This window comes from Panthera uncia (assembly GCF_023721935.1).
Source record: "Panthera uncia isolate 11264 chromosome A1 unlocalized genomic scaffold, Puncia_PCG_1.0 HiC_scaffold_17, whole genome shotgun sequence".
Lineage (NCBI taxonomy): Eukaryota > Metazoa > Chordata > Mammalia > Carnivora > Felidae > Panthera > Panthera uncia.
Genome location: NW_026057577.1, coordinates 123,812,257 through 123,838,415, shown reverse-complemented (window position 1 = coordinate 123,838,415; position 26,159 = coordinate 123,812,257). Strand labels below are relative to the sequence as shown.

The following is a 26,159-nucleotide window of genomic DNA, read 5'->3' as shown; positions in this document are numbered from 1 at the left end:
TGCCATTTCTAAGTCGTGTCACAGTCCGAATGTGCCATGCTATGTCAAAGCCACGTAATGAAAGCAAATTAGCAACCTGAGAGAAGGCAACACCAAGTGTTAAGTCTCTTTAAGGGGGTTCATTACTAAAGCATTAAATAAAGTGTCTCCCAGGGCTGTTGCAGACATCTGTCTAACAAAAACCACACTGAGAAGAGTGGTTACTATCTTTCTTCCTCCAGGAAGCACTTTCTCATTTCAAACTGTGGTAAATGGTATGAGAGTGACCTCAGACATCTCCCTGAAAGAAAGGGAAAGTCCTTTGTCATGTTTAAGTCATAGAATGCCCATCTTTCCACATCCAGGGAGCAAAAAGCACAATAAAAATGAAATCTCAGGCTAAAAATTTTTGAAGAAATGGGTCATAACATCAGCTACGAGGGGAAGGAAACTAAATAGAATTGCATAGAACTGGATGGTGGTTTTACCTGAGGGAGTTCACAAACAGCAACTAGCATCTTTCTCTGCACACACACACACACACACACATGCACACACACACATGCACACACGCACACACGCACCTTTTATGTTTGGGTTGTCCTTTATATGGGTTTGAGAAAAATTGGTGACTTTTCAGAAAAGAAAACATACTGGCTACATGTGTATAAAGCATTTCTCATCATTACCTTATAATCTTTGGCAATGAATGTAAATGGCACTACAATTCAGCGCAATTCGATACTATCTCTGAAGGATATACAAGAAACTGGTCATTGTGGCTGCTTCTGGGATGAGAGCTGGGTGTCCGGTAATGGGATGGAAGGAATATTACTTTCCTCTAAGTTTTTGTATGGTTTGAAGGCTTTTCACCACATTCGTATATTATCTACTATTATCTATTATCTGCTGAATAATTTTTTTTTTTAAAGAAAGATTCAGTGCTATTCAGCAATTTAACACATACTAAATGTTGGGTATCTGGTCTGTGCTATGCAATAGAGAATCTTAGCCCTCGGGTAGTTTAGTAGAAGAGATAAAAATGGGATGACAAAGGAATAGACAAATTTCAGAGGTAGTAATAAGGAGTTTTTTGTTTTGGTGAGGTTTTTAATTATGTCAACATTTTTTAAGTGAAATCATATCCATACTGTTGTATATAATATATGATCTTTGTGTTGATACTTTAGAGGTTGTACTTTTCTTGTTAACAACCTAGATGTACCATGTGGGAAAAAAGAATACGGCTTTTGATGAAGCATCGACTGGATTTATATGTGAACTGTATTATTTAATAGCTGTATGATCCTAGAGAAGGCGTTTAACTGCTCTGTGCCTCGGTTTCCTCATATATCGTTACACATATAATATACATTGCAAACACTAACACTGTGCCAAGCACTGTTGTACGTGCTGTTAATACATTGGCTTTATTTAATTCTCAGAACAAATAAGGCAGGGAGGTATTCTTATTCTTATTTCACAGATAAGGAAACAGCTCACCAACTGGGATGCAAATCCACTGTTCTGGCTGGAAGTTTATACTCTTACCCACCACACTCTTCTGAGTGCTGGTCCCTGCCCTTGGGGCATGTCCATTCTTGTTTTATGACATCAGTTAGCTGAGGGTGTGCACTGACCCAACAACAGAAGCGATGGAAAGGACACATGGAATTGAGACCTCAGTCCCAGGGGCACCCTGCATCTTGACGATTGATTGATGGCACGTGAGCATTGACAGAAGAGCCGGACTGCAGCCTGTTGGGTTGGTCCAGTTGCTGACTCGGGTGACCGAGGGTGCTGGTGCTCCCAGTAAAGGTAGAATACAGGAAGACTGGGGGAGTGGGAGGGATGATTTCAGTTTTTTGGACATGTTGATTTGGGAATGTAAACGTTACAACGGGAATACAGTGCAAGAGGCTCAGGGTACATAGAGATTTTGAAGGTATTCTTTTGATGTCGAGACTGAACAAGGACAGTTCTGTCTTTGAAGGTTAAATGGATAATGATCCATGAATCGGGTTATCCTCCTGCATCAGCTACTCTGTAAGTGAGACCATTCTCAGAACACAGTTAACTCTTCTTTATGAGTAAAGCAGTAACCTCCCAGCAAGGCCAGGTATTTTGTACCTTCCACACGTACGCAGTATCTGGCCGAGTCAGCCAGTTCAGTCAGACAAGTTTACTGATGTGGTTAGCCATCCGCTGCTGCACTCAAGTGATCGGTGATGGGACCAAACGAGCCAAGGGCTTGAGTGGGTGGTGCGGGTGTAGAGCGGCACCCATGCACCCGTGCGGGCAGCCTCTCAGCTCACCAAAAGAAAGGAGTCTCCACACAGTTGAACAACAGGAACCCAAAGAATGGTGAATGATTCCCAGGCTGGGATTTATGGTTCCTTCCACACTTCCTGGAAGTGAGAAGAGAGAGAGGGAGCTTCAGGAAGCTTCTAGAAAGGGTGGCTCCTGAGGCAGGCGCTCCCCGGGTGCTGAGCTCCTCTCAGAGGCCCCTGGGGACAGAGGGCTGGGAGGGAAGTGTCAGGCCTAAGGAGCTCAGAAGCAGTGGATTCACAGTGCCATGCTCTGGAGAAGGGACACAAGGATAGGGTGTAGGGACTAGTGATGTTCCTCTGTTTTGTCTTCTCCCCCAGGGAGCAGAAACAGAAAAATTGTCAGGGGCAGCTATAACAACTACCTGACATGTGCTTACAGCTCACTTGGATCCCAGCCCTCAGTTTCATTCTCAAAAAGCATTCCAGGGAGCTGCCTCCTATCCTGGGGTTTAAGTCTGGCACACTATAGGGGAGTGGATCAGAGCTATGGACTCTGGAGTCAGACACTTTGAGGTTTATTTATGTCCCAGTTCTGGAACTGAGCCTCCGTTCCTTCATGTATAAAATAGAATAATTGTAACTCCTCTCTGCCAGGATTTATGTTCCAATTCTGCCGCTTACAACCATGTAACTTTTAACAATTTCCCTAAGGGCTTGGCAGGTAGAGTATCCACACAAACTGTAAACCCCTCATCTTTTGCTTGTGCCTTTGCTCAGGCACCAAGTGGAAATGCACACCGATTCGCTGATGCTTTCTGCTACAGGACTGAGACCCAGCGATGGGGGTGGGGGTGGGGGGACAGGGACTAGGAAGGGGAGAAGAGAAGATGGTCACCTGGTTTATGGGTAGGAGAAGCGGCTTCTATTTCCTTGGCCAGAGAAGAGAGCCAAGCAGAGTTGTAGGAAGAGATTTAGCAGTTGTAAAGGGCTTTGAGAGGCAGAGCTGAAAGCCTCAGAGAAAGTAATACTGTCATTATCTGTCCCTTACCCACCTGGCCTCCGAGCTGAATCGGAAAGTAATCCCCTGGCACAGCCCTTATCATAATACCGACTGCTCAATGGAAGGAGTACCTGGCAGTAGATGTCTTTCTCAGGAAAGTAAACTTGCTGAGAAAATGTTTTCAGTCAATGTTTGAACCTTCTCGGTAGCGCACTTTGTTCATGCCACTTGGGACCAATCTGAGAGTCAGGCACCTCCCTGGTTTCTCCTTTTTTCCAGCATTTTGGTGTCTGCCACTCCTTAACTGCCACCCCTACCAGAGTTGGGCAGGCCAGATGAAGTCTTCTGGAAACCTGGGAGGAGTGTTGCTGGTTTCTAACAGAGTTGGTCAACATTCTTCTGAAGTATGGGGCAGAGGGGTTGATTTGTTCTAAGATTGTCTCTGGATTTTTACTTTGCTGTCTTCTTCCTGTTCATTCAGATAATGAGGAAACTGAGCAGGCAATTTCAAATTTGTTTCTCTTTCAAGTAGGTGATCAAATAAGCAGGTGTGCTCGGAACAATTACCTGCAGTAATAACACCTTCCACCGCGGCAGTGTTACGGTTTACAAAGTGCTTCCAGGGTTCTCTCTCTAGCACCGCAATCCAGGGCCAGTCCATCCTCCTTCTGAGTAGTGTCTGCACAGGTCTGTGAAGCAGCTGAGAAAGCACTGAGAGTCTCAAAGTCCTGGTGACAGAGCCAGCTCTGCCATCCACTCACTCACTTTGTGATTTAGGACAAATCGCTGGGCCTCATATTTCTTCATCAGCAAATTACATTTGGACTAATGTCTGCTTCCAGCTCCACAGTTCTATCACTGAACATCTGATTTGCCCTTCTCTAAAGCAGAATGAAGGGAATAAGATACATCAGTGTTCCCTTTCTACTTCTTGATGCCATACAATGGCAGAGACCTTTTTCCTCTACTGTTGACCTCCCAACCCATCCTCGCCAGTCAGTCTTTCCCATCAACAAGCAGCTAAATTCTTGAGGACCCTGGAGTTCCTGAACTCTGGGTGTGATAAACCCGTGTCGGAGCACACAAATGAGGCATGTCGCTGCAGAAGCCACCTCTGCCCAGCACTCTTCTGACCGTCTCTCATAAATCAGAGGAGGAGAGCTGTGAGTCCCTGTCCTTGCTACAGAGACAGCAGAGCTATGAAGAGCCTGCGGTATCTGGAAAAGGCAACTGGAATGAAAGCAGTCTTTTCCAAGTTGTACATTCCAGGTGTTAGAGTACTTGATATTTATTTATGGAACACTGGGGTGCTATCATTCATCAACTATTTGGTCTGGCAGCTAGGTGAGCTGTATCATTGCTACGAGATGAGGAAACGCACAGAGCACTTCAGGGCACAGAGTTTAGCCATTGTGCTCACCAAGTATAAAAATTAAGCGTTTTAGGTCAAGCTTCAGTGCTGTCAATGTTGCCCAGAGCTTACTCCCTAACCCAAGAATATTTCCATCACTATGCCCAATCAAGAGAGGTCCTGGAGTGGTATTGAAAACAAAAAGAGAAGAACAAAACCCCCAAGACTAGATAAAGGAAGATATTCCCTTTGAATTAAGACAAGCGGGGAAAAGGCACTCCTTTTTCACTCTGTGTATCATATCAAAGATTCAAAGGTAAATTAAGGAGCAGCTAGTTAAAAGGCACACTTAAGTTTTGAATTTCAAGACTGAGTTTCTGTCTCCAGAAGGGACAACTCCATTCTTCTTGTACCCAAAGAGACTTCTCCAGTTCTCCAACAATGATTCCAGGCCATAAACTGCTTCTGCTTCCCAGAGAGAAAACAATGGGCTATTAGCGAAAGATTTTCTATTCAGAATCTTGTAAGATGAAGCTCATTTGTCCCTAATGAGAGTAGAAATGGACAATTGCTGCCCTTCACATACTGAAAAGAAGGCCCCTGCCTTTAGACACATTGCATCCCTTGAAATTTCATCTTTAAAGCAAGTAAGGCAAAACCCCAGGGATATACATGTGCTTGCTGGCACCTTCAGCTTGTTGATGAATGTGAAGGTAAAGGCATCAAAAAGAAAACTGTGAGTCTTTTAACAGACTGCCTATGACCAAAGTTATCTTTTTGTTTATTTATTTACTTTTGTCTCCTCGAATTTGCTTTTTTAAGGCAAATGACATAGTCATATAAAAAAGCCAAGATTCAGTGAACTTTGTAAATTCTGACACTGCGATGCTTCACACAGTATGTTGGATGATGAAAGAGTATGATGTGAAAGAGCTTTACACAGTATGATGGATGTTACCTTTGTCTGGTAGTTTCCAACGTGACTTTGCCGCTTTGGTGTACTTGTAACTCCAAGGGCTAATGCGTTGAAGCAAACATGATCCTATAATGGTGGAGTTGAAAGTTTTTTCAGATTCACTTCCTTGTCTCCAGGAAAAAAAGAACTGTTGGGTCAGAAAGTGATCCACTCACTAGAAATCTGAACGCAACTAGCGACTTTCCTCTCCATGGCCCAGATGAAGTACACTCACTGTTAGAGCAAATTAGAGCAAGGTTGAGGAGAAACCAACCCAGACCCAAAGTGAATTTTTAGAAACATCCAGGCATCCAGCAGAAATGATGTGGTTTAGAATTCAGTCAAAAAATTTTTTTCAAGTCTTATTTTTATTTATTTAAGCAATCTGTACGCCCAACATGGGACTTGAACTCATGATTGCAAGTTCAAGAGTCGCATGCCCTTCCAACTGAGCCAGCCAGGTGCCCTGAATTCAGTCAGATTTAAAGATAAAAAATGTGAGCCAAATTTTTTGCTTATGTATTTTGTTATTTTACTTATGAAATACACTTACATTGCCCAAAATAAAAAATTACAAAAGGATATAAATACCTTGCTATCAGTTTCTTGTGTGCCTTTAGAATTATGAGTATAAAAATAAATACATATCCCGTTTTTTTGTTTTTTTTGGTTTTGTATACAAATGCTGGCATAGATTATATAGCCTGCTTTATACCTTTTTTGACTTTACAATATGCCTTGGACATCATTCCTTATTAGCACAAAAAGAACCTCCTCATTCTCTCTTGGGGGCGCACTCTATGCATGTACCCTCATTTATTGAAGCCAATTCCTAATTGATGGCCACTTAGATTGTTTCCAACTTTTAGATATTTGTTAAATGGTATAAAGAATAATCCTGTACAAAAGTGATTTCCCCCAGGTATAGTGTATCTGTGGGGTATATGCCCAGAATTCAAATTGCATTCATGGTTTCTATTTACTCATAACCATTTTATTTTTTACCAGAAAGGAAAACAACGGGTGTTAATGATTTTAGTGGGATATTTTTTCAACGAGCATGAGGTGGACATTTAAAAGATCTGTAGGATTATTTGTAAGTTTAGTTAGCATTTCGCATAGCCTATGTCAGTGCGCTTTTAGGAAGAAAGCACCAGGCTTTTCAGAGCTCCTCAGGTTCTTCTGATACAGTTGTCTGCCAGAGTTGTATGCCGTGTGGACTTGGGTCTGCGTTAGTTACCCAGAGCTGGTTCGTCTGGGCTCCGCTGGCAGAACAAGGCTGGAGCAGGTATTTCCACCTCCAGCAACAGGAAATACCAAAGGACAAAAGACTGAACCAAGCCAGGGGACCAACTCTCTGAAGGATGTGGAAACAGAGGGGTGGGGGAGGGTCGAAAGGTTGCCTCAAACCTAGTAGCTTCTCACCAGGAAATGCCTGGAAGTTTGGGGTGAAACAGAAGACCAAGACCAGCAGACCTCTTGGGCAGGTAAATTCACCATTATGCCCTTGCCCTTCTTGTTAAAAATAAACTAATGGGACTTTATGTCCACCAGCTTCGGCAGGTTTGCACGAGACGGACTCACAACTTCTCCGGCTTGGGCTACACGCTAGCCAAGTTCTAAAATAGAAACTTTTATTTGATCTTTAAGAATTATTTATTGTCTACCTCCCGCAATAACTGTAATGGCCAAGTTGACAAAGCATTTTTTGATGTATTAAAAAATGCTGTCATATGCATTATCCAGGACGTTAGAATTCGTTAGAAGAAACGAGATGAATTCATAGTAAAGCAGTTAAGATTTATAATGCTTTTGGTTTACATGGTTCTTGTAAAATCAGAACCTTTAGGCGAGAATATTAAAGGTCACGAGAATTTTATTTTTTTATTTTTTTATTATTTTTTTAATGTTTGTTTTTGACAGAGAGAGAGAGAGACAGAGCACGAGTGGGGGAGGGGCAGAGAGAGAGGGAGACACAGAATCCGAAACAGGCTCCAGGCTGTGAGCTGTCAGCACAGAGCCCGACATGGGGCTTGAACTTACAGACTGCGAGGTCATGACCTGAGCCGAAGTCAGATGCTCAGCTGACTGGGCCACCCAGACACCCCAAGAGGATTTTAGATATTGCCTTTTCTGACCTATCCCTCCCGTTTTGTGACAAAAAAAAAAAAAAAAAAAAAAAAAGGTCCAAAGAGATTATATGATTTGAAGATGTGGGCTGTGGAAATAGGCAGGCCTAAGTTTCAAACCCCATTCTGCCAACATCAGTTACTGGTCACGTCACCTGGAACAAGTGGCTTACTCTTTCTCGGGTTCAGTCTCCACATCTGTAAGATGGTGCTATTAAATCCTGTAGCTTTGATATGAAGATTAAATCTTTAAAGTACCGACTGACATAATTTGCTGGCAGCGTCAGGCCCAGAACCTCATCCCAGATTCTCAGTCCATGAACTTTCTACCGCCTCACACCCACTGTCTTTTATATTCAAAAAAACAAGCCTTGTGAGAGAAACAGGAATCAGGAGCTATGGCTCCTAGTTTGTGAATCTAAAAACCTAAGCCATAGGGGCACCTGGGTGGCTCAGTCGGTTGGGTGTCCGACTTCAGCTCAAGTCATGATCTTGCGGTCCATGAGTTCGAGCCCCACATCGGGCTCTGTGCTGACAGCTCAGAGCCTGGAGCCTGCTTCCAATTCTGTGTCTCCCTCTCTCTCTGACCCTCCCCCGTTCATGCTCTGTCTCTCTCTGTCTCAAAAATAAATAAACGTTAAAAAAAAAAAAATTAAAAAAAAAAACAAAAACTTAAGCCATATGAGAAATCGTAGCTCCGTTGAGATCCAGTTCCACAGGTCACGACAGAGTAATCACAGTTTGGAGGAGAGGATGTTCCTGAGGGTAGGCTTCTCTGCTCACAGAATGCAGTGGGGAATGGCATTTGCTGCAAAGCACAGAGTGAAGCGATTCTTCCATTCAGAAATGTGTTCAACACGGTTCAACGCGAGCCAGGCCCAGCGCTGCTGGGCACTGGTCATCTGAAAGAGAATTAACTCATGCTCTTTGTTTATTCGTTCATCAATATACTGAGCACCTACTGTGTGCCAGGAACTGTTTTCAGGGGCTTGATATATATCAGTGAACAAACATACAGCAGGAAAACCAATCTTGATCTCTCCGAACTTATATTCTAGGAGGCAGAGACAACAATGAACAACAAGCATAATAAGTTAGAAAATTATACTGTGTTTTGGAAGGTAATAAGAACTACTGAAACAAATTAAGGCGGCTGAGGGAGAAATTCAGGGTCGGTTCCAATAAGAAGATGACATTTGCACTAAGTCTGGAAGCAAACCTTGGAATCTCTGAGAAGAGCATTCCAGGCAGAAAGAAGAGCCAGCACCAGGGCCAGAAAGTGGGATCATGTCCGAGGTGGTGGATTGACAACAAGGAGGCAAATGTTCTCGTTCTGGCTAAAGATCTGCAGGCCACGCTTATTCTGGATGGGGGTTTGAATGTCCTCTGACTGGTTTGCAGTGTCAATGTTAGAAGAGCTAGTTAGCTCATCCTGGGTGGGCATTTGGTGGTATTCATATGGTGGCCTCAGAATATAAAGTCTTCCTCTAAAATCAGTGCCACTGTTACTTTTAGATACCCTTTTGTTATCTGAGCTCTTTGGGGACATCATATCTTCTTCTGAAGAATTTAGTATTGTGAGTAGTAATTCTAGAAAGCTGTGGTCTGCCAATCTGTTCATGACAGTTTGGAAACAGGGTAGAAACTCGAGTAAAATTTTACTATTTCAAACTGCAACATTTACCAAAAGGTAAATTGGGTGAATTGCTCCGAATTTTACTTCAACTTGTGCCACGTTTTTCTACTCTTAAATATTTTCTGGCTTAATATTTTCTGTAATTTTATCAGATTAAATATGGACCCAATTCTTTAAAACAGGTCTTTAGCTTTTAACGTGCTGTGCGTGTTTGGCCTTCAAAAGGAAGCCTGTGGTGGTGTTCTTTCTGAGGCTCTAGTGTGGACCTTGTGTCTTTAGAAAAGTGAAGTGGTATTTAATCTTCCAAAGAAGTGTTTGTTGTATAGGCTCTCTAGGGGAAACAGTGAACCCCTGAAGAAGTCACTTCTTGAGCTTTCTGTGTTAGAAGAAAGTATTTAAATAAAAATGCATCTTGGTTTATAGCATTCAACCAGCACTGTTAATTTTGATCACCTTAAACATTCCAGTTAAGATATTCCCTAGATTCCAGAAATCTTGTAAAATACCAAAACAGGAATGCTAGAAGACTCTTGACTGAGAATGAGCAATCTGAATTGAATTGTGACATCTGTGTTTTCTTTAATGTCACCAAGATGCAGATTGCAAAGTTTCCTTCAGCTGTAACAAACCCTTGGGAAGTTATTCTGATTTTTATGGTTATTTTTGCAGAGTAATCAATAATAAAGAATCTATTCTTTTGCATTAAAGGTCTGGAGGCCATAAAGGTTTTGATTAGCTCTGGGAACATCAATCAATGGGCTTCAAGTAAGACAGAGTCCTCAGCTCTGTAAAGGCAGTGAGCGGCTTTACCCAAGTGAAGAAAACCACCCCCCCTTGCTACCTCTAATTGGTCAGAAGGGCAGAGAGTAGAGGGCTCTGAGAAGTCTGTTCTTCAGGATGTGAGGATGGTTCAGGGAAGGCTTTTTATCGTTGCTGGGCTGTGTAATCAGAAACCTGAACTGCTTACCCAAAAAAGCATCTTCACGTTCAGAGCATTTCCTCTGTATTTGACACTGAGAGCTGGCTGACCTTATCACACTGGCCTCACCTCTAATATTGCCCAGCAGAGCAAAAGCTGAAGAAAAATGTCTTCTGTTTATTTATTCAACAAATGAACTGCAAAAAGCTAGATGTTGACTTCATTAAGCAAAATCAACAAAACCTTTGCCCAACTTAGGCTCTATCTCAGTTAAACTAACTCAAAATGGAATGAAAAGATAGGCAAAATATTGTGTACTAACTTAGGCTCTTTGAATTAGTACCATGACTGTTGAGAGGCCATGAGTACAGCATAGTAAGTAAGAGTCTGGGCTTGGAGCTGAACAGCGTGGGTATGAAGTCCACCTCAGCCATCCCCCTGACATTGGGGAAGCGGCTTGACTGCTCCCTGCATTGACCGTGGCCCCAACCTCTACTAGCTGTGAGGTTTCGGCAGTTTACCTACCCTCTCGATGACTCCAGTTCTTCATGAGAAGTGAAGTGTAGGCTCTACTAGTCCTGGCTTCCATGGTCCTGTGAGGCAGTGTGCTTGGAGGGCTTGGCATCTTGCATGTACCCAATGACTGCTGGCTGTCGTCATTAAGCGTGGGACCCTGAAGCATGTTTTCATTTAATGTCCTCTCCAGCTTTGTTACTGATGGTTTCCAAGGATTAAAATGTGTGCGGTGGGGCAAAAGAGGCAAGCTATTTTAATTAAAAGTTTTATATAAGTTTAGTTAAATCATTCCAAAGAAAGGGATTCAGTGTCACCATTTTAAAACAGTGACTTAGCACTATGGTAACCATATTGTAAAGGGACCTGTGAAGGGTTCCAACATGTACTGGGTGCTTCTGGGACATTTCTAGCAGATCCGAGATTATTACTCAAGTGCTTCTAGAGTTTAGGGATTAGAGCTGCTGAAGACCCGGGAGCCAGGGTCTGTCCTCAGGCCTTGGCTTCAAGGGTATATCTGTGTTTGAGAGGCATTAAAGTGTAGTAGAAAGAGAAGTGGGTTTTCTTTAGAATTCCCAAATCAATCACTTACTAACTCTGTAGACTTGAGCAAGTTCACTAGCTTTGAGCATCACTGTATTCATTTTTGAAAATAGACATGATCATATCTACCCTCATAAAGTTGTGATGAGGATCATGCCACCTTGATTGAGCCCATTAAGGGTTCAATCAGTATTGCCCCTCCCAACATAACCTCTTCTTTCCTAGGAGTAGAAATGGCTCACTTGGTAAACCCTGAGATAGTAAACATACCAAAACATAGTCAGGGGCATCACTGACTCAAAGAGTATTTGCAGTGTGCTATCCCTCTAAACAACCCTTCTCTTCAAAGCTTTTGACCTGAAGCTATCCCTTTTCAACATATAAATGGTGACTCCTGTGTGCTTTCCCCCTATAAAGAAGAACTTTTAGAAAATGTGGGTTCCGTATTAGAGAATGCAAAGAAACTGAGACATTCTAGAGGAGCTGATGTCAGAACTACACTTCCAAGCAAGATCAGCTTATTGACTAGAAAAGCCTTTTGAGACTTTGCCTCCTGGCTGTTTTTCTGCTGCTCTGTTAGGCATGTATCTCCCTGGTAGACTGGAGTTAAGAGATGTCATCCGCCCACTGCCCAGGACTCACTCACTGAGCTGGCTTACTTTCCCTCCTAGCACCTAGATGAAAATTGGTGGCACTGAGTAAATGTGGGATTTGATGGGGGAAAAGGGGAGGAGGTACATGGAACTCCCAAGGAGAGAGTGTCTGGATACAGCTGGTGTGGCTGTAAGAGAGAATATAGTCAGGTTGGCAAGAGTTAGACTTTGGGAAATGGGGTCTAATGCACATAGGTTTAGAAAGAATAATCCCTTCCTTCATCTACACTGGCTTGTGTCTACCTGTATCGTTGATAGAGCAGCTGCTCTACCGGTTTTTTCCTAAATGATAAATAATGTAAATTTCTTAAACAACTTAATAATTTAATTAATAAATAACTTTCGGACTAGCCAGGATCCTACCCATCTATGGAAATATTGTTGTTTTTGAGTTAATGCATTTCTTTTTTTTTTTAATTTTTTTTTTAACGTTTATTTATTTTTGAGACAGGGAGAGACAGAGCATGAATGGGGGAGGGGCAGAGAGAGAGGGAGACACAGAATCGGAAACAGGCTCCAGGCTCTGAGCCATCAGCCCAGAGCCTGACTCGGGGCTGGAACTCACGGACCGCGAGATCGTGACCTGAGCTGAAGTCGGACGCTTAACCGACTGAGCCACCCAGGCGCCCCGAGTTAATGCATTTCTAATAACAAACAGCCAACTTAGAAGTGAAACTTGTAAAACCAAGTCTGGTCTTGTCATTTGGGAGATGTCTAAAATTCCTAATAGCTTGATATGGTCAAATTCCGGGTGACCAAAATGAGTATCTTGTGTTTATTGCACCCATTTTATGTTATAATTGAATGACAAATGTTTAAATGTGTTTTAAAAAAAGATCAGAAAACAATCAATTCCAGTGAAATTACATTTGATTGGAAGTAAAGTAAGATTTATAAATATTTATTTATTTACTTATTATAAGATGAAGCACTTATTTCAGTGTGATTTGGCCTTTATATGAACAAGCAGGAAAGCACCAGATATTACCAGAGCCTTTTTATAATTCCTATGTGCTGGTGAGGATACTGTGTTGAATAATGCACACCAAAAATTGGAACTAAATGCCTTACCTCAAACCAAGTTCCAGGAAGATTAAAGGTTCAATATTTTCAAACAAAGCAAGCGACCAGTCAAAGAAGGAAAAAGGAATTAAATATTTATCAAATTTGGGAGGAGGGAAATTAAAGTTTATAACTCTCGAAAAAATGACCTAATAAAAAAGGTATGTGGACCATATTTTATAAAAATGCAAAATACCTGTATATTTTAGAGTATTAGAAAAATAGTTATAGCAAATATGTTACACATAGGCAAAGGATAATTATCTTTATTATGTAAAGAATTTATATCAGATACATACACACACACACAACACACACACATGCACACATAAATTCTTAAACTACTAGAATTTTTAAATGCTTGGAGAAAATACAATTAGGAGAAATGGTCAACATCATTAGATATTAAGTAAATTGAAAGGAAATAAAAAATACATACTATATACTCATCACACTCACAAATGTTATTTGTTTTAATAGTTGTTATGATAATTCTCCCCATATAGATAATATTAAAGCCTTCTCATCCACTAACGGAACATTAAACTGTTGGGCCAACCCACTAGAAAAACAATTTGATAACATGAATCAAGGTAGTGATATTCTTTAATGCACTGGTTTCCTTTCTCTAAACTACACTAAAAAATATTTCTAGTTATAAAACAGCCTTCATATATTTATCATAGTGCTCTTCATAAAAGCAAAAAAATGCTAACCAACCTAACTGTTCAACAACAAAGGAAGTATTAAGTAAATTATGGTACAATCATTAGATCTGGTATCATGAACCCTAAAAGTGATGCTTATGATAACTACATATGGAAAAGTATATTCTGTGTGATTTCCATATATTTAACTCTGTGTGAGAACATTCTGGAAAGAAACTCACAGAAGCACCAACAGCGCTTGTCTTTGCTCTATTGGAGACGTAGGAAGTACGTGTGAAGGTCACAAATGTGAGCTCTGAGTCCGAATGCCTGGGTTTAAATCCCAGCTCTGTCACTTGAGTAACTTTTTGACTTTGATACTGAGTGGCTATTGGAGTTCAGCAAGTTTGAAGTTCACCATAATTAGATTTCCCCATCAGTACACTGGTGGTAAAATAGTACCTACCTCCAGGGGTTTTTGTGAGGATTAAATATAATAACGCAAGTAAAGCACTGACAATGGCTGGCATGTGGTAAGAGCTCGGTAAGCATTAGCTATTTGCTATTTAAGTGAGAGAATCAATAGAGGCAGGCTTCTGCCTTTTCTTTTGCGTATCTTCCAAATCACCTTTTTCTGTCTTGAACATATTACTGTTACATTGGGAGAAAAGCAATAACTATTTTCCTAAAGGCCCTGAAAACTGGATCAGCCAGATTTTCTAGTCACGTAGATTCAGACTCTTAATTGCAGTATCACAGTATATAATCAAAGAATGGATACTTCACAGTTGCTGAGACCCAAGAAATGAAATTAGGGTTGCTGTAATACTTGAAATGAACTTTGTGTCTCATTTCCTAAGAGAAGGAGCCCATTTCATAAGAAGTTAGGATGAGCCTGTTTCCTTAAAGGACTGCTTGCTTCCTTTGGAAAAACGTAGGTTCACCCAGTGTTCTCTCCCCCTACACCGACCTCCAGCTTCTAGATAACTCAGTATTTCTCTATAAGGCACATGTTTTAGTAATAGCAGGGCAAAAATTTAGAAAATATTTACAATAATGGAATAAATAAATTTTCCTGGACAAGGAAAGTAAATTCGGGAGAGGCGGGGGGGAGTACATTGATTCAGTAGGTCTGTTGATTTCCAAACACTTCGAAAGCTACTGTGTGTAATTCAATTTACATTTTACAATTTACTGTGTACAATTTACAAAATACAATTTACTGTGTGTAATTCAATTTGCATATAAAGTTATTTTTAAAATATATTTTAAAGTCCCAGGAGCAGAAGGAAAATGAAGGGGAAAATTGCTTTCTCTTTCTCTTATTCCCCCGCCCCCCCGCCCCGTTAGTGTTCAGGGAAAATTTTTGGAAAAAGGTCTCTGCTCATTTTGGAGTCTTCTCTTGCCGGCAAGTAACAAGTCTGTACAATACAGTTGCCAAGGCAATATCGAGACCATGTAGACAGAAAGCATGGTGTACAGACAGGGAGGTGATGGAAATGGATTAACAATGTGAGCAAGAGGAATTTTTTTAATTGGAAAAAAATAAAATCATACTGCCCTTTAATAAGTGCTTGTGCTAGCCGTCCTAATATCCGTTGTTACCAAGGAAATTCATTATAGTAAGAGGGTTTTTTTCTACATTGCCTTGTTCATGGATACATGATTTGTCTCCCAGTTATGCCCCTATCTTTGTAACTCTGTACCGAGCCACGTCAAACTTGGTTCTACTGCATTTAAGTTAGACAAAGACATTTTTCATTTGCTAAAGCCAGAGACGTTTTTTCTTTAAGTCCTACTCGAAGCCCTGGATTCAGCCAGACCCTGGCAGATGGAAGAGACAGGCACACCCCTTGCTCCTAAAGCAGCACCAATATTTGCTGCTTAAATAAATGTACTCTCGTCAGACAGGAGTGACCACCAGCCAAATACTTCTTCATTCTCCTAGGACTGTTACTTCAGTTTTTAAAAGGGCTCAAGTTTTCTCCATCTTTTCTTTCCCCCTTCAGGTACAATCCTGGGATTTACCCTCCGACCATACAAAATGAGCTACCGAGAAGTCAAGTACTTCTCTTTCCCTGGGGAACTTCTGATGAGGATGTTACAGATGCTGGTGTTACCACTTATAATCTCCAGTCTTGTCACAGGTACCATATGCAGTGTTGTTTTTTTGTTCATTTGTTTGTCTGTTTGTTTGTTTTTTAAGTGTGCTTATTGCAAAAGATCGCTTAGAAAAGCAAATGCTTTAGGTTTCTGCTGGATGCATGCTCTGTTCTAGAAAAAAAAAAAAGTCCCTTCAAAAATGATGGAAAGGAGGCTTTAGTAATGCATGAATGATTATAACTCTCGTATTTTACCAATCACAAGAGGAAACGGATTTAAACAACCACGTAATCTAGTCTGCCTCACTACAAAAGAGGCACCCTGCTAAACCCTACACAACCAGCCTTCTCTGACCACAGCGATATAGTTGACAACAGCGTACAACAGGTCTGTTTTCTCACCCTCTTATCCCACCCAGATAACATCTGGTTGGACAGCCTATTAGCTATTGATGCAAGAATGCTTGTTCTCAGAGCCACCAGGACTTGAGCGGGAGCCTTCTTGGAAGCCTCATCAAGAGGTAATACCCACAACGCACTCACCAATTCTGCTGCCACCAACACTTTATCTTTTCCTGGTGAACCCGCATGATTTCATTTCCTTCTCCAGTTGTCCCCCACCCCCGTTACCTATGAGGCTGGTGGGAGAATGGGGAGGGGGCAGGGGATTTCCCCATCTGGATATTTTTGTCAGCTGACACTTGGATTCTCGAGGAGTGGAAGCTTTGCAGGGTAGGATCTATTTTCTGTGACAGTAAGATAACAATCGACTCCTCCATGGGAAATGCTTCAAGACTCATTTGTACACGTGACTGGCGAATACAAATGGAGCCAAAAAAAAAAAAAAAAAGGTTACTATACATTCCTTCCTGCCCACTCTTCTCTTTCCCCACAGCACACCTCTGACATGAAGAAAGAATGTCCATAGACACCGTCCCAGCAGGATGGTTTCTAGGTTTGTAGCTAAAGCCCAGAACTCAGGTATTACTGACCCTGTTCTCTTCTCCACCCGTGGCTCACTGTCCCTCCATGGGTACATCTCTCCACCTCTATGTGAGCTGGCTCCAAGCATCTTTCCCCTCCCAGGGAGTCCTCAAGGATATTTATAATCTCTTCTCAAGATCTCTGTGTAGTAAGAATTTCATAGCACAACTCAAAAGTCATAGGGCAAGATTCTGACTGCTGCATGCCTGTGAGGGCTGGCCTAACTTGGACAGGAACTATATCAGCTCTTCCCCCAATGCCTTGCGGATCTCTACTGGCTTCCACTTGTTCAGGTCTTTAAACAAGTGATTGCATGTACAGGAGGCTCCCATTGGAGGGTGAACTGCCCATAAAGCAATCATGTAGGCAGGATGATTGGGATGCTTGTTTCTGAAACAACCTGGTCCATTGCTGACCAGGGGGTAATCCTAGCAGTCCCAATTCTTATCACCAAAGCTAGATTCATGCTGACAGGACCTTACATTCTCATTTTATTATCCACGTGTTGACATTTTTCTGCGAAGCAAGTTCTTGCAGTAGCTCTTAGAGGACAGAACTCACATGCGCCATTTTATTCAGTGGGCAAGTGTCCCTCTTCATCATCCCTACTGGCCAGTGTCTGACTTGAGTCCCTACAGTCTTCCTGGATGCAAACTTGAGGGGTTCTGGATTCCTTTATACTGTCTTTCAGTATAGTATCTAAGTCCCAGTATCTAAATATTGGGACCAGTATTTAGAGGTTTCTGCTTTCTGATATCTGTGCTGAAAACCCACATGTTACCCTTCCAAGAGGAAAGCCCTCATTTGGCCCAATTAGAGAAAATATTATTTCCCCTTAATAGCGATCTTGCTCGACAATTACCTCCAAGTGGAATTTCCTGATATTTCTAATACTTAGTACATCAGCTTCGTTGAAGGAATACAAGCTGTCACTGAATAATTGTGCAGGAAAAAAAACCATGATGCAGTCTCTTTGCATGGTTAAAAAGAAATTTGTGGGAAAACCTTGGAAAAACTAGCAACATTTATAATATTGAAAGGAATTATAAGCTGCAAGCAACCAATATAAAATAAACTTTTAAAATGTAACCTACTTGTACGTTGGGGATGCTGCCGCTTGGGACCAGTAAGAGAGTCTCAGCCCTTTTCCAGGACTATGTTAAGGCAAAGGATATATGGGCACTGGGTGGCTCAGTTGTTTGCGCATCCGAGTTTTGATTTCAGTTCAGGTCGTCATCCCAGGGTCTTGGGATCAAGCCACGGTGAGTGTGGAGACTGCTTGTGATTCTCTCCCCGCCCTCCCCCCCACCTGGTCCTTCTCCCCAATGTGTGTACTCTCTCTCTCTCTCTCAAAAAAGAGAAAAAAAGGGGGGGGGATATAATTTAGTTTGCCAAAGATCTTTGTAAGGTATTAATCTCAAAGATTAATTTCCAAGCTACATAATATTTTGGATACTTATGATCAATTACAATGAACGATTGATTCAATAAGACTTTCCTTTAGGGTTTTAAATACGGTGATTCCAAACCAAAAAGGGGGCAGGGGGTATGTATGACCCTTTGGGAATGAGGAGGAAGAGGAGCCTCTACAAATTACATACATCCCTGGAGGACCCCTGTGTGTGTTGGGAGAAGCTCCTGGAGAATGTGTTGTCTAGGGAGGAAACAGAGTCAGGTCCATTATTTTAGAATGGAAAGGCATATTCAAATGCCTCCTGTGGCCAAGCAGGTGATGATTATATATGAAGCTGCCCTTTCAGGGTACTTTTTATTTTCTTTCTATGATAGAGAGAAATATCTTGTGTGTGTGACAGGGGAAGTAACAGGGACAAGTGTGATGACGAGTGGAAAGTGATCCAGCTGCACAATCGGATAGACAATGGGAGGCAAGGAGACTGTGGTGACCTGAAAAGTATCCGCTTCAGCCGATTGTTGCTCTGTGTCAACAAGGGCCAAATCTTCTGATTTTTTAAGAGGGTCCAGAAATCTAAAAAAACTTAAGAACCTCCTAATTTTTCAATGTTGATACAATTCACAGAACAAAACACTGCAAGCCAAACAAAGCTCCTCTACAGGCCAAATCCAACTCTTGGGCTAACAATATAAGAACTCAGGTGTGAATGTCGGTGTCATTCATTGTAAGAAATGCACTGCTGAGCTGGGGCGCCTATAGAGCTCTCACTGGGTTTCCCTTATGGCCTTATTCAAGTGTTGACAGTTCACACCAGAGCTCGAGTCAGTGTGCTGTCACGAAACATCACATTTATTGACACTTAAACAAATAGCTATTGGAAAACCTGTCCTCTCCATCTTCTGTGTCACAGTTGTGCTGATCTTTCCTGCACCTGATAGGAACACCAGAATAAGAACTCGGGGGTGATGCTCCCACAGAAAGTATTTCCCAATGGAAAAATGTTTGACAGACTTAATGTTTTTAAGTCAACAAGTCCCAGGGTCTTGACAGACAGAGATAGAAATGCATGAAGCCCTTACTACATGTGTTGGATTAGGTATTCTGTTTTAGAAGACTCTGTGCATTTTATTGTGCTAAAGTCACATTTAAACTCAGAAATCTAGGGGTGGCTGGATGGCTCAGTCAGTTAAGTGTCTGACTTCGGCTCAGGTCATGATCTCACAGCTTGTGAGTTTGAACCCCACATTGGGCTCTGTGCTGACAGCCTGCTTCAGATTCTGTGTCTCCCTCTCTCTCTCTGCCCCTCCCTCTCTCTCTCTCTCTCCCCCTCAGAAATAAATAAACATCAAAAAAAATTAAATTCCAAAATCTAAATTAGGTTTTCGTATTTGAAACATTTGTGTTTGTGAATTGTGGCTCTAAAGCTCCCATAAGCCATGCTCTCCTTTCCCAAATTCGAAATTCCAATCGTTCCAAATATCCTTGGTGTGTATTAGCAATTCCAGAAGCTGCCAGAGAGAAGCTGGGAGCGAGCCTAATGGCTAGATTTGTACTCAAGTACCTGTGTTTTTGAAGAGGAAGAGTAAGTCTGTGCCAACACACCACACAATAAAATGGGGGGTTGGCACCAATTTCTATTGATTTGGTCAGCAGAGGCAGCCAAACTAGATATTTCATGCCAGAAATATGAGTTGGTTTGGCTGCCTTAGCCTGATTAAATTCACTAGATAATAATTAAACTCCATTTCAGGTTGTACTTTGTAGACATAACTATCAGACACCTAGTGCTTTCTTCTTTTCTCATCTCTTCTTTTCCTCCTCAATCACTTACCTCGGAGGGAATCTTTTGTGTCTCCAGTTTTCTGGAAGCCGGGAGCACCACTTGACCAACGATCTCTGTGAGTTGGGTAAGAGTGTAAGTAAAGGGGAGTGGTAGGGGAATGTCAACAACAGTAGCAGCAGGGTCTGGGGCCTGGGGTAGGACACCCTGGATTTGAGATTATAAAACAGGTGAAGTTTATCTTTTCTCACTCATTCGTCCATTAATAGCTATTTTTTGAGTTCTTGCTATGTCAGACACTGAGCTAGGCACAAGAGATACATGAATACAAAGATATCGTCCCCAAGAGGATGTATGTTGGGTGGAGAGGGAGAGCTTCCCTGCATCTCTTAAATCACACAATATACGCAAGCAAATCCTAATTCCAACTGTAAGGGGGTAAGGCTGGTCCTCTGTTAGGTGACCTCTTGTTAGGTGGCCACAGGCTGCACTCTGAGCCACCAGTTTGCTGCAGCTGATACAACGCCTGACCCAAACCCAGCCCGTATTAGCAAAGGGTTGGCTCCAGGTCACTGTCTGTACTTAGTCACGTGACATCTGGAGCACTGGGTGCAATTCTGGGAGTGGAATAACAAGGGAGGGCAGCCAGGGCAACGAGAAAGACATTTGACTGATTTTAGGAACATGATTCCAAATCTGATATTTCAAGTCATGGCATCTCCATCTCAAAGTTACATGGGTACCACTCCTATTCTCATTTACTTAGAATGTTCTTGAAATCCACATGCGTACTTTTCTTCCAATGTTTCTAATCATTACAGAAAGTGGAAACCTGTTACTAGTCTAGTGAAGGAGATAATAAATTACAATGTAATAAAGTTCTGGATTGCTTCTGTGCCTGCCAAAGGTCTTGGGAGCCTGAGATCTGTGCTCTCATTGTTTAAAAAGGTGTGTGTTTTGGAGGGGGGGGGGCGGGTGTTAATGAGGTGTTAAATGCATTTTAGCACCACAATAAGACTTGTCTTTCCTGTAACACAAAGACTAAGAGAGAATTGAAAGAATGACTTTCTCACTATGTGATTTAATATTAATTAAGGAGGGGTTTCTATCCCACCAGAACAAATAAATACCACTGTATTTATCCCACTTTGGAAAACACTGCATCGGTCCGTCTAGTCTCACAGTATCTCCTCCAATTTATTGTCTACCTTCTGCCTAGACATTCCCAAGGACAAGGGGTGCCTGGGTGGCTCAGTTGGGTAAGCATCCGACTTCGGCTCAGGTCATGATCTCACAGTTTGTGAGTTTGAGCCCCGTGTCGGGCTCTGTGCTGACAGCTCAGAGCCGGAGGCCTGCTTTGGATTCTGTGTCTCCTTCTTTCTCTGCCCCCTCCCGACTTATGCTCTGTCTCTCAAAAATAAATACATGTAAAAAAAATTTCTTTTAACTTTCCCAAGGACAAAAGATCTTTGGAACCCATTAGTCCTTGGAAAACTAACAATTCTTTTTGTATGCAAAATCAAACTTTTTTTTTTTTTTTTTTTGAGAAAGAGAGAGAGTGCAAGCAGGGAGAGGGGCAGAGGGAGACAGAGAGAGGGAGAATGAGAATCCTAAGCAGACTCCATGCTCAACATGGAGCCTGACGCAGACTCAATCGCACGACCCTGGAATCATGACCTGACCTCAAATCAAGAGTTAAGAATTGGACATTCAACCGACTGAGCTACCCAGTCACCCCCCCCCCAAACAAATAGTTTTAAATCCAGAAAAACAAAACATCACCTGCCTGCTTGTAATTCCTCATCTGTGTGATAAGCTCTGTGACATAACTCTGTCACATATTCCTTAGGCAGCATCCTTCCAAATCTGTTGACCAATGTACTTGGTGGAACATGGGACTTAACTATAGTTAAGGCCAAGAAGCTGCCATCACCAGCAAAGGACTCTTTTGCCTGAGAGAATAAAAGAATGATAAATGTACCTCAAAGTATATCCTTTCGGTTTCAGACAAATGGCAGGTACAATAAGAATAACCTAAAGTTTTATCATTTCTTTGAACGTGAGAGGGCAAAAACTGAGCTAGACAATGCCTAATCAGTTACTTGGGCATATGAAGGGTTTGTCAAGGGCTTGCAAAAATGAAAGCCAAAATGACTTAAGAAAAATTCAACATTTTGGGGCCCCTGGGTGGCTCAGTCGGTTAAGCGTCTGACTTCGGCTCAGGTCATGATCTCGCGGTCCGTGAGTTTGAGCCCCTCTTCGGGCTCTGTGCTGACAGCTCAGAGCCTGGAGCCTGTTTCAGATCCTGTGTCTCCCTCCCTCTGACCCTCCTCCGTTCATGCTTTGTGTTTCTCTGTCTCAAAAATACATAAACGTTAAAAAAAATTTTTTTTTAAAAGAAAAATTCAACATTTTAAACTATTGATTGTCATGGCTCTGGGTATAGATGATGCCTGTTTGAAATACCCCAGGCATTAATGTATGAGAAAAGGGACTGTAGATGTCTCCCTTTTTCCCCACGCGTACATTTTGTGGAAGAAACAAAAGTGTCTGTCTTGGGTGGGGAGGAGGTTCTTGGGGCCTCCCTTTCATTCTCTGTAAAATGAAGGTGATAACAGTACCTATGTCATGGGTACCTATGTTGTGAGCATTTACGCCTGGCACATAGCATGTGCTCAATTAGTGGAAGCTTTTGGCAGTAATAGCATCAGTGAGAGCTGTCCTGGTGGTCTGCTTTGTATAAATCAAAATTCTAGGGCAAGAAGAGACAGTTTCAGTCAGAGGCAGGTAACTAAGCCTCCAGATTGCACATGTCTCATGTGTGATCCTTCCAGCCATCACTTTCCTATTAAAGGTAAATTGAAGAGGGGCACGTGGGTGGCTCAGTCAGTTAGGCGTCTGACTTCGGGCTCAGGTTATGATGTCACCTCTTTTGAGTTCAAACCCTGCATCAGGCTCTGTGCTGACAGCTCAGAGCCTAGAGCCTGCTTCAGATTCTGTGTCTCCCTCTCTCTCTGATCCTCCCCCACTCACACTTTGTCTCTCTCTCCCAAAAATAAACATTAAAAAAATATTAAAAATAAATAAATAAATAAAGGTAAATGGAAGAAACCATGAAGTTAATCGAGTAACAACATGGGAGCCAGAGAGAATTCCTTCCTCACCGCTGGAGGGGATTACTTTCTGCCCTGCAGCATGGGATGTGATTACCTTATCACAGCTGCATAATTCTAAATATTTTCATTGGTTATACAACTCTCCATCCCAGTCTTTCCTGAGACACTGGGGCCCAGTGTGTGGCACTCTGGAATCCACAGGGCAGCGAATTCCACACGCAGTAAGCAGAGCTTTTCCTGCAAACTAGACCTTTAGACAAACTGAGTCTCTGTCTCAACACGTGAAAAGTCTTTGTGGTGGCCTTGAAACAAGCCAGCCAGAAAGAAGCTTCAGCCCAGCTCATCTGAAGCCAATAGGCTGGTCCTGCTTTATTTGCTGTCTAGAGCTGCTTAGAAACATTGGAAAGTAGGCAAGTAATGTCCATCTAGAAAAGAACGTGGTAGAGTAAAATGGGAAGACCCATCCATGGGGTAGAGATCACCTGGCCTTTTTTTTTTTTTTTTTTTTTTTTTTGGCACCATATTGAAAGGAAATCTGAGTAATTATTTTTAAAAACTTATTTTAAAAAATGTTAGTGGATTTGGGGTTTTGTTGAGATGTAGACCAAATCATTTAAGTCTGGCTACCTCAGAAAAAGTCTACCTTTCTATTACAGACAGCTTCATCCAGTAAGCATTTGTAGAGGCTTTTTATGTGCCAGCCACTTTTCTAGGACCTAAAGATACCAAAATGAAGACGACAAGGCCCCTGACTTCAAGAAGTTCAAAGTCTGGTTGGGAGATAGACTTGTGACTGCAATATGAGGAGGCAGTGGTGACCCAGGCAGGATGAGCCCAAAGTATGCAGGGAGCAATGGGAGCATCCCTGTTCCAGACTCTCCAGTGTTCCAGAAACAAGTGCTCCCTAGCAGGAAACCAGTGCTCCCTGGCAGGAAACAACTCTGTCAGCCAGAGAGAAGGAGCATTTGTTAATTGTTGCTCCTCATTGTTTTCCTCACACCTGACTCTTGCACCATTAAATACAGTAAGAGCCAGGGGTGGGGCCCTGTGGGTTTCCCAGTAAAAATCACCCCCTGGGAATGTGGCCTCACAGATGGGAAGTCTGAGAGAAGAGTCTCCTGACAGGGTTTTGACCAGAAAAACTTTCCCTTTCAGAGGGGAGCCATTCAGCTTACAGGAGGCGAGCCAGGAGACCTGAAGCTGTCCTAGCTGGAAGGCAGGCAGAGGGGACACCATACAGCCTGGCACCCAGGGCGGGAATCCCCCCTCCACACCTCCAGAAGGTGGCTGTCAGCTGCCACCTGAACATTCCACTCTCAGATGGTCCAAACTGTTGAGCTAAAATCTGTCTCCTGTGAGGTCTGCCCACTAGTCCTAATTGTGCCACATGGAAAAATGAAGGATGAGAGTTCTTCCAGTCAAAAGACCCCTAAACACAGGCCAAGTGTCCCAATTCTTCACCACTCTGGTTGCCCTCCCTTGGACCCCACCCACTCCCAGACTTGAACTCAGTGCTCCACATGTCATATGACTGGGTAGGGACAGGGACATGGACCTAACCCTCTGATCATACTGGCTGGGTTTTGTTCAGCTGTTGTATCAAACCATTGGCCCAGAAGAGTTCAGCCTGATCACCTAACCCCTCAGAAATGAATGCCTGTGAAAATATGTTTGTGGTAAAAATGGAACAGTTCTTGAGCTGAAAGATCAGAGGCCACAGGCTCAAGGCTCTGTGTCAGATGCAACTTTCCAGAAGGCTTGGGTCTGCATGAGGTGGGAGCTCTTATCTATAAATTGCAGCATTGTCAACTTAACCTGTGGTTTTGATCAGTTCTGTGTTGTAGGAAATTTTTGAAAGTCTCTTTTAAAAAAAATTAAAAAGAAGGAAATTTTAAAAGCTTCCTTTAAAATTGAACCATTCTCTAAGAAAAATAAGATTTTTCCCCCTTATATTTATATTACCAATCTAATGATTTCCTCAAACCACTGTAGAACTATAGATCTGTGGGAGGCGTTGGGAATAGATGTTTTTCTTCTGTTCATGCGATCAGTAATGGCTTCCAAGAGAGTAAGTTACCAGATAAATGCTGACTGGAGATTTATGGTCAAGGACTGGAAGTCATGGGTGGGGGCTGGGGGCAGGGGTGTGTCCACAGCGACATGCCATCTTATGCACCTCTCACTTCTGCAGTTCACATTCTGAGAGTCTGTACTGTCCCATCCAGGTTAATTACACTACATGGGACATAGTCCCCTGGCCATCACCCACCCCTCCCCTCCCCCTGAGATTCTTCAATTAATTGGTCTGAAACGGGGCTTGAGAATTGATGTTTCTCTATAGTGCTCCAGGTGATTTTACTGGGCACCCAGGGTTGAGGACCTCCGCTTTACAGTTTTTCTAGAATCGTTCTTTGCAGGTATGACCACTGAGGCTATACCTTATTAGTTCAGATACCCCATCTTCCAGGAAGCTCTTTCTGGTTTTTCCCTCACCCCTACTAATGCATGCTCCCAAAGGCATTATTTATTCATTATTCCATTTATTTATTCATTTATTCCATTATTTATTCATTATTTATTCCATATGATTTTAGTTAAACTCATTTAAATAAAATGAATGCTTACCATTTGTATGAGCAAAACAATATAGAAATATACAGAGCAAAACATGAAAGTACTCCCAAACACAAAGACACTCAGTCTATTGATTCTCATTTGAATAGACTTCTGCTAGGAGAACCGCATACCCTGAAAATGTTTGGGTACCTGTGTTCCATTATGAAAGACTTGTCTGTGTCCCAGAAAGCCAAGTAAAAAGATGCTGGAATGTCTATCAACGGACACACACACACACACACACACACAGAATTTCTACTGCCAGACAAGACTTTCTGTGACAATGTCATGGATTGTATGTCTCCAGGGCACGCTAAGTATCCTGTCATCTCTCTGTTCAGTGTTTAGAGAGCATCTCCTGATAAGCAGAAAGAAGATTTTGTGATGGGATTACTCTCTGCTGGAGGATTGATCTGCCGGAATTATCTAGCCAATTTTGTTTCTGGCTGGAATCTAGGTTTTTACGTTTTAAAACCTTTTTAAAACTTTT

The 26,159-nt window shown here is 42.2% G+C and overlaps 1 protein-coding gene across 3 annotated transcripts in view; it reads left to right on the top strand.

Moving 5' to 3' along the window:
* Nucleotides 1-26,159, top strand: part of SLC1A3 (solute carrier family 1 member 3) — a 76,956-nt gene that overhangs the window by 5,018 nt on the left and 45,779 nt on the right. The window contains exons 1-2 of one of the 3 annotated variants that reach the window (XM_049648158.1): nt 1,596-1,797; nt 15,667-15,804. In XM_049648158.1, the coding sequence (XP_049504115.1) occupies nt 15,702-15,804 (103 nt within the window). In that variant the 5' untranslated portion in view covers nt 1,596-1,797; nt 15,667-15,701. Of the gene's footprint in view, nt 1-1,595; nt 1,798-15,666; nt 15,805-16,191; nt 16,281-26,159 lie in introns of those variants that run through there. The other 2 variants (XM_049648157.1, XM_049648159.1) reach the window with 2 other exon arrangements.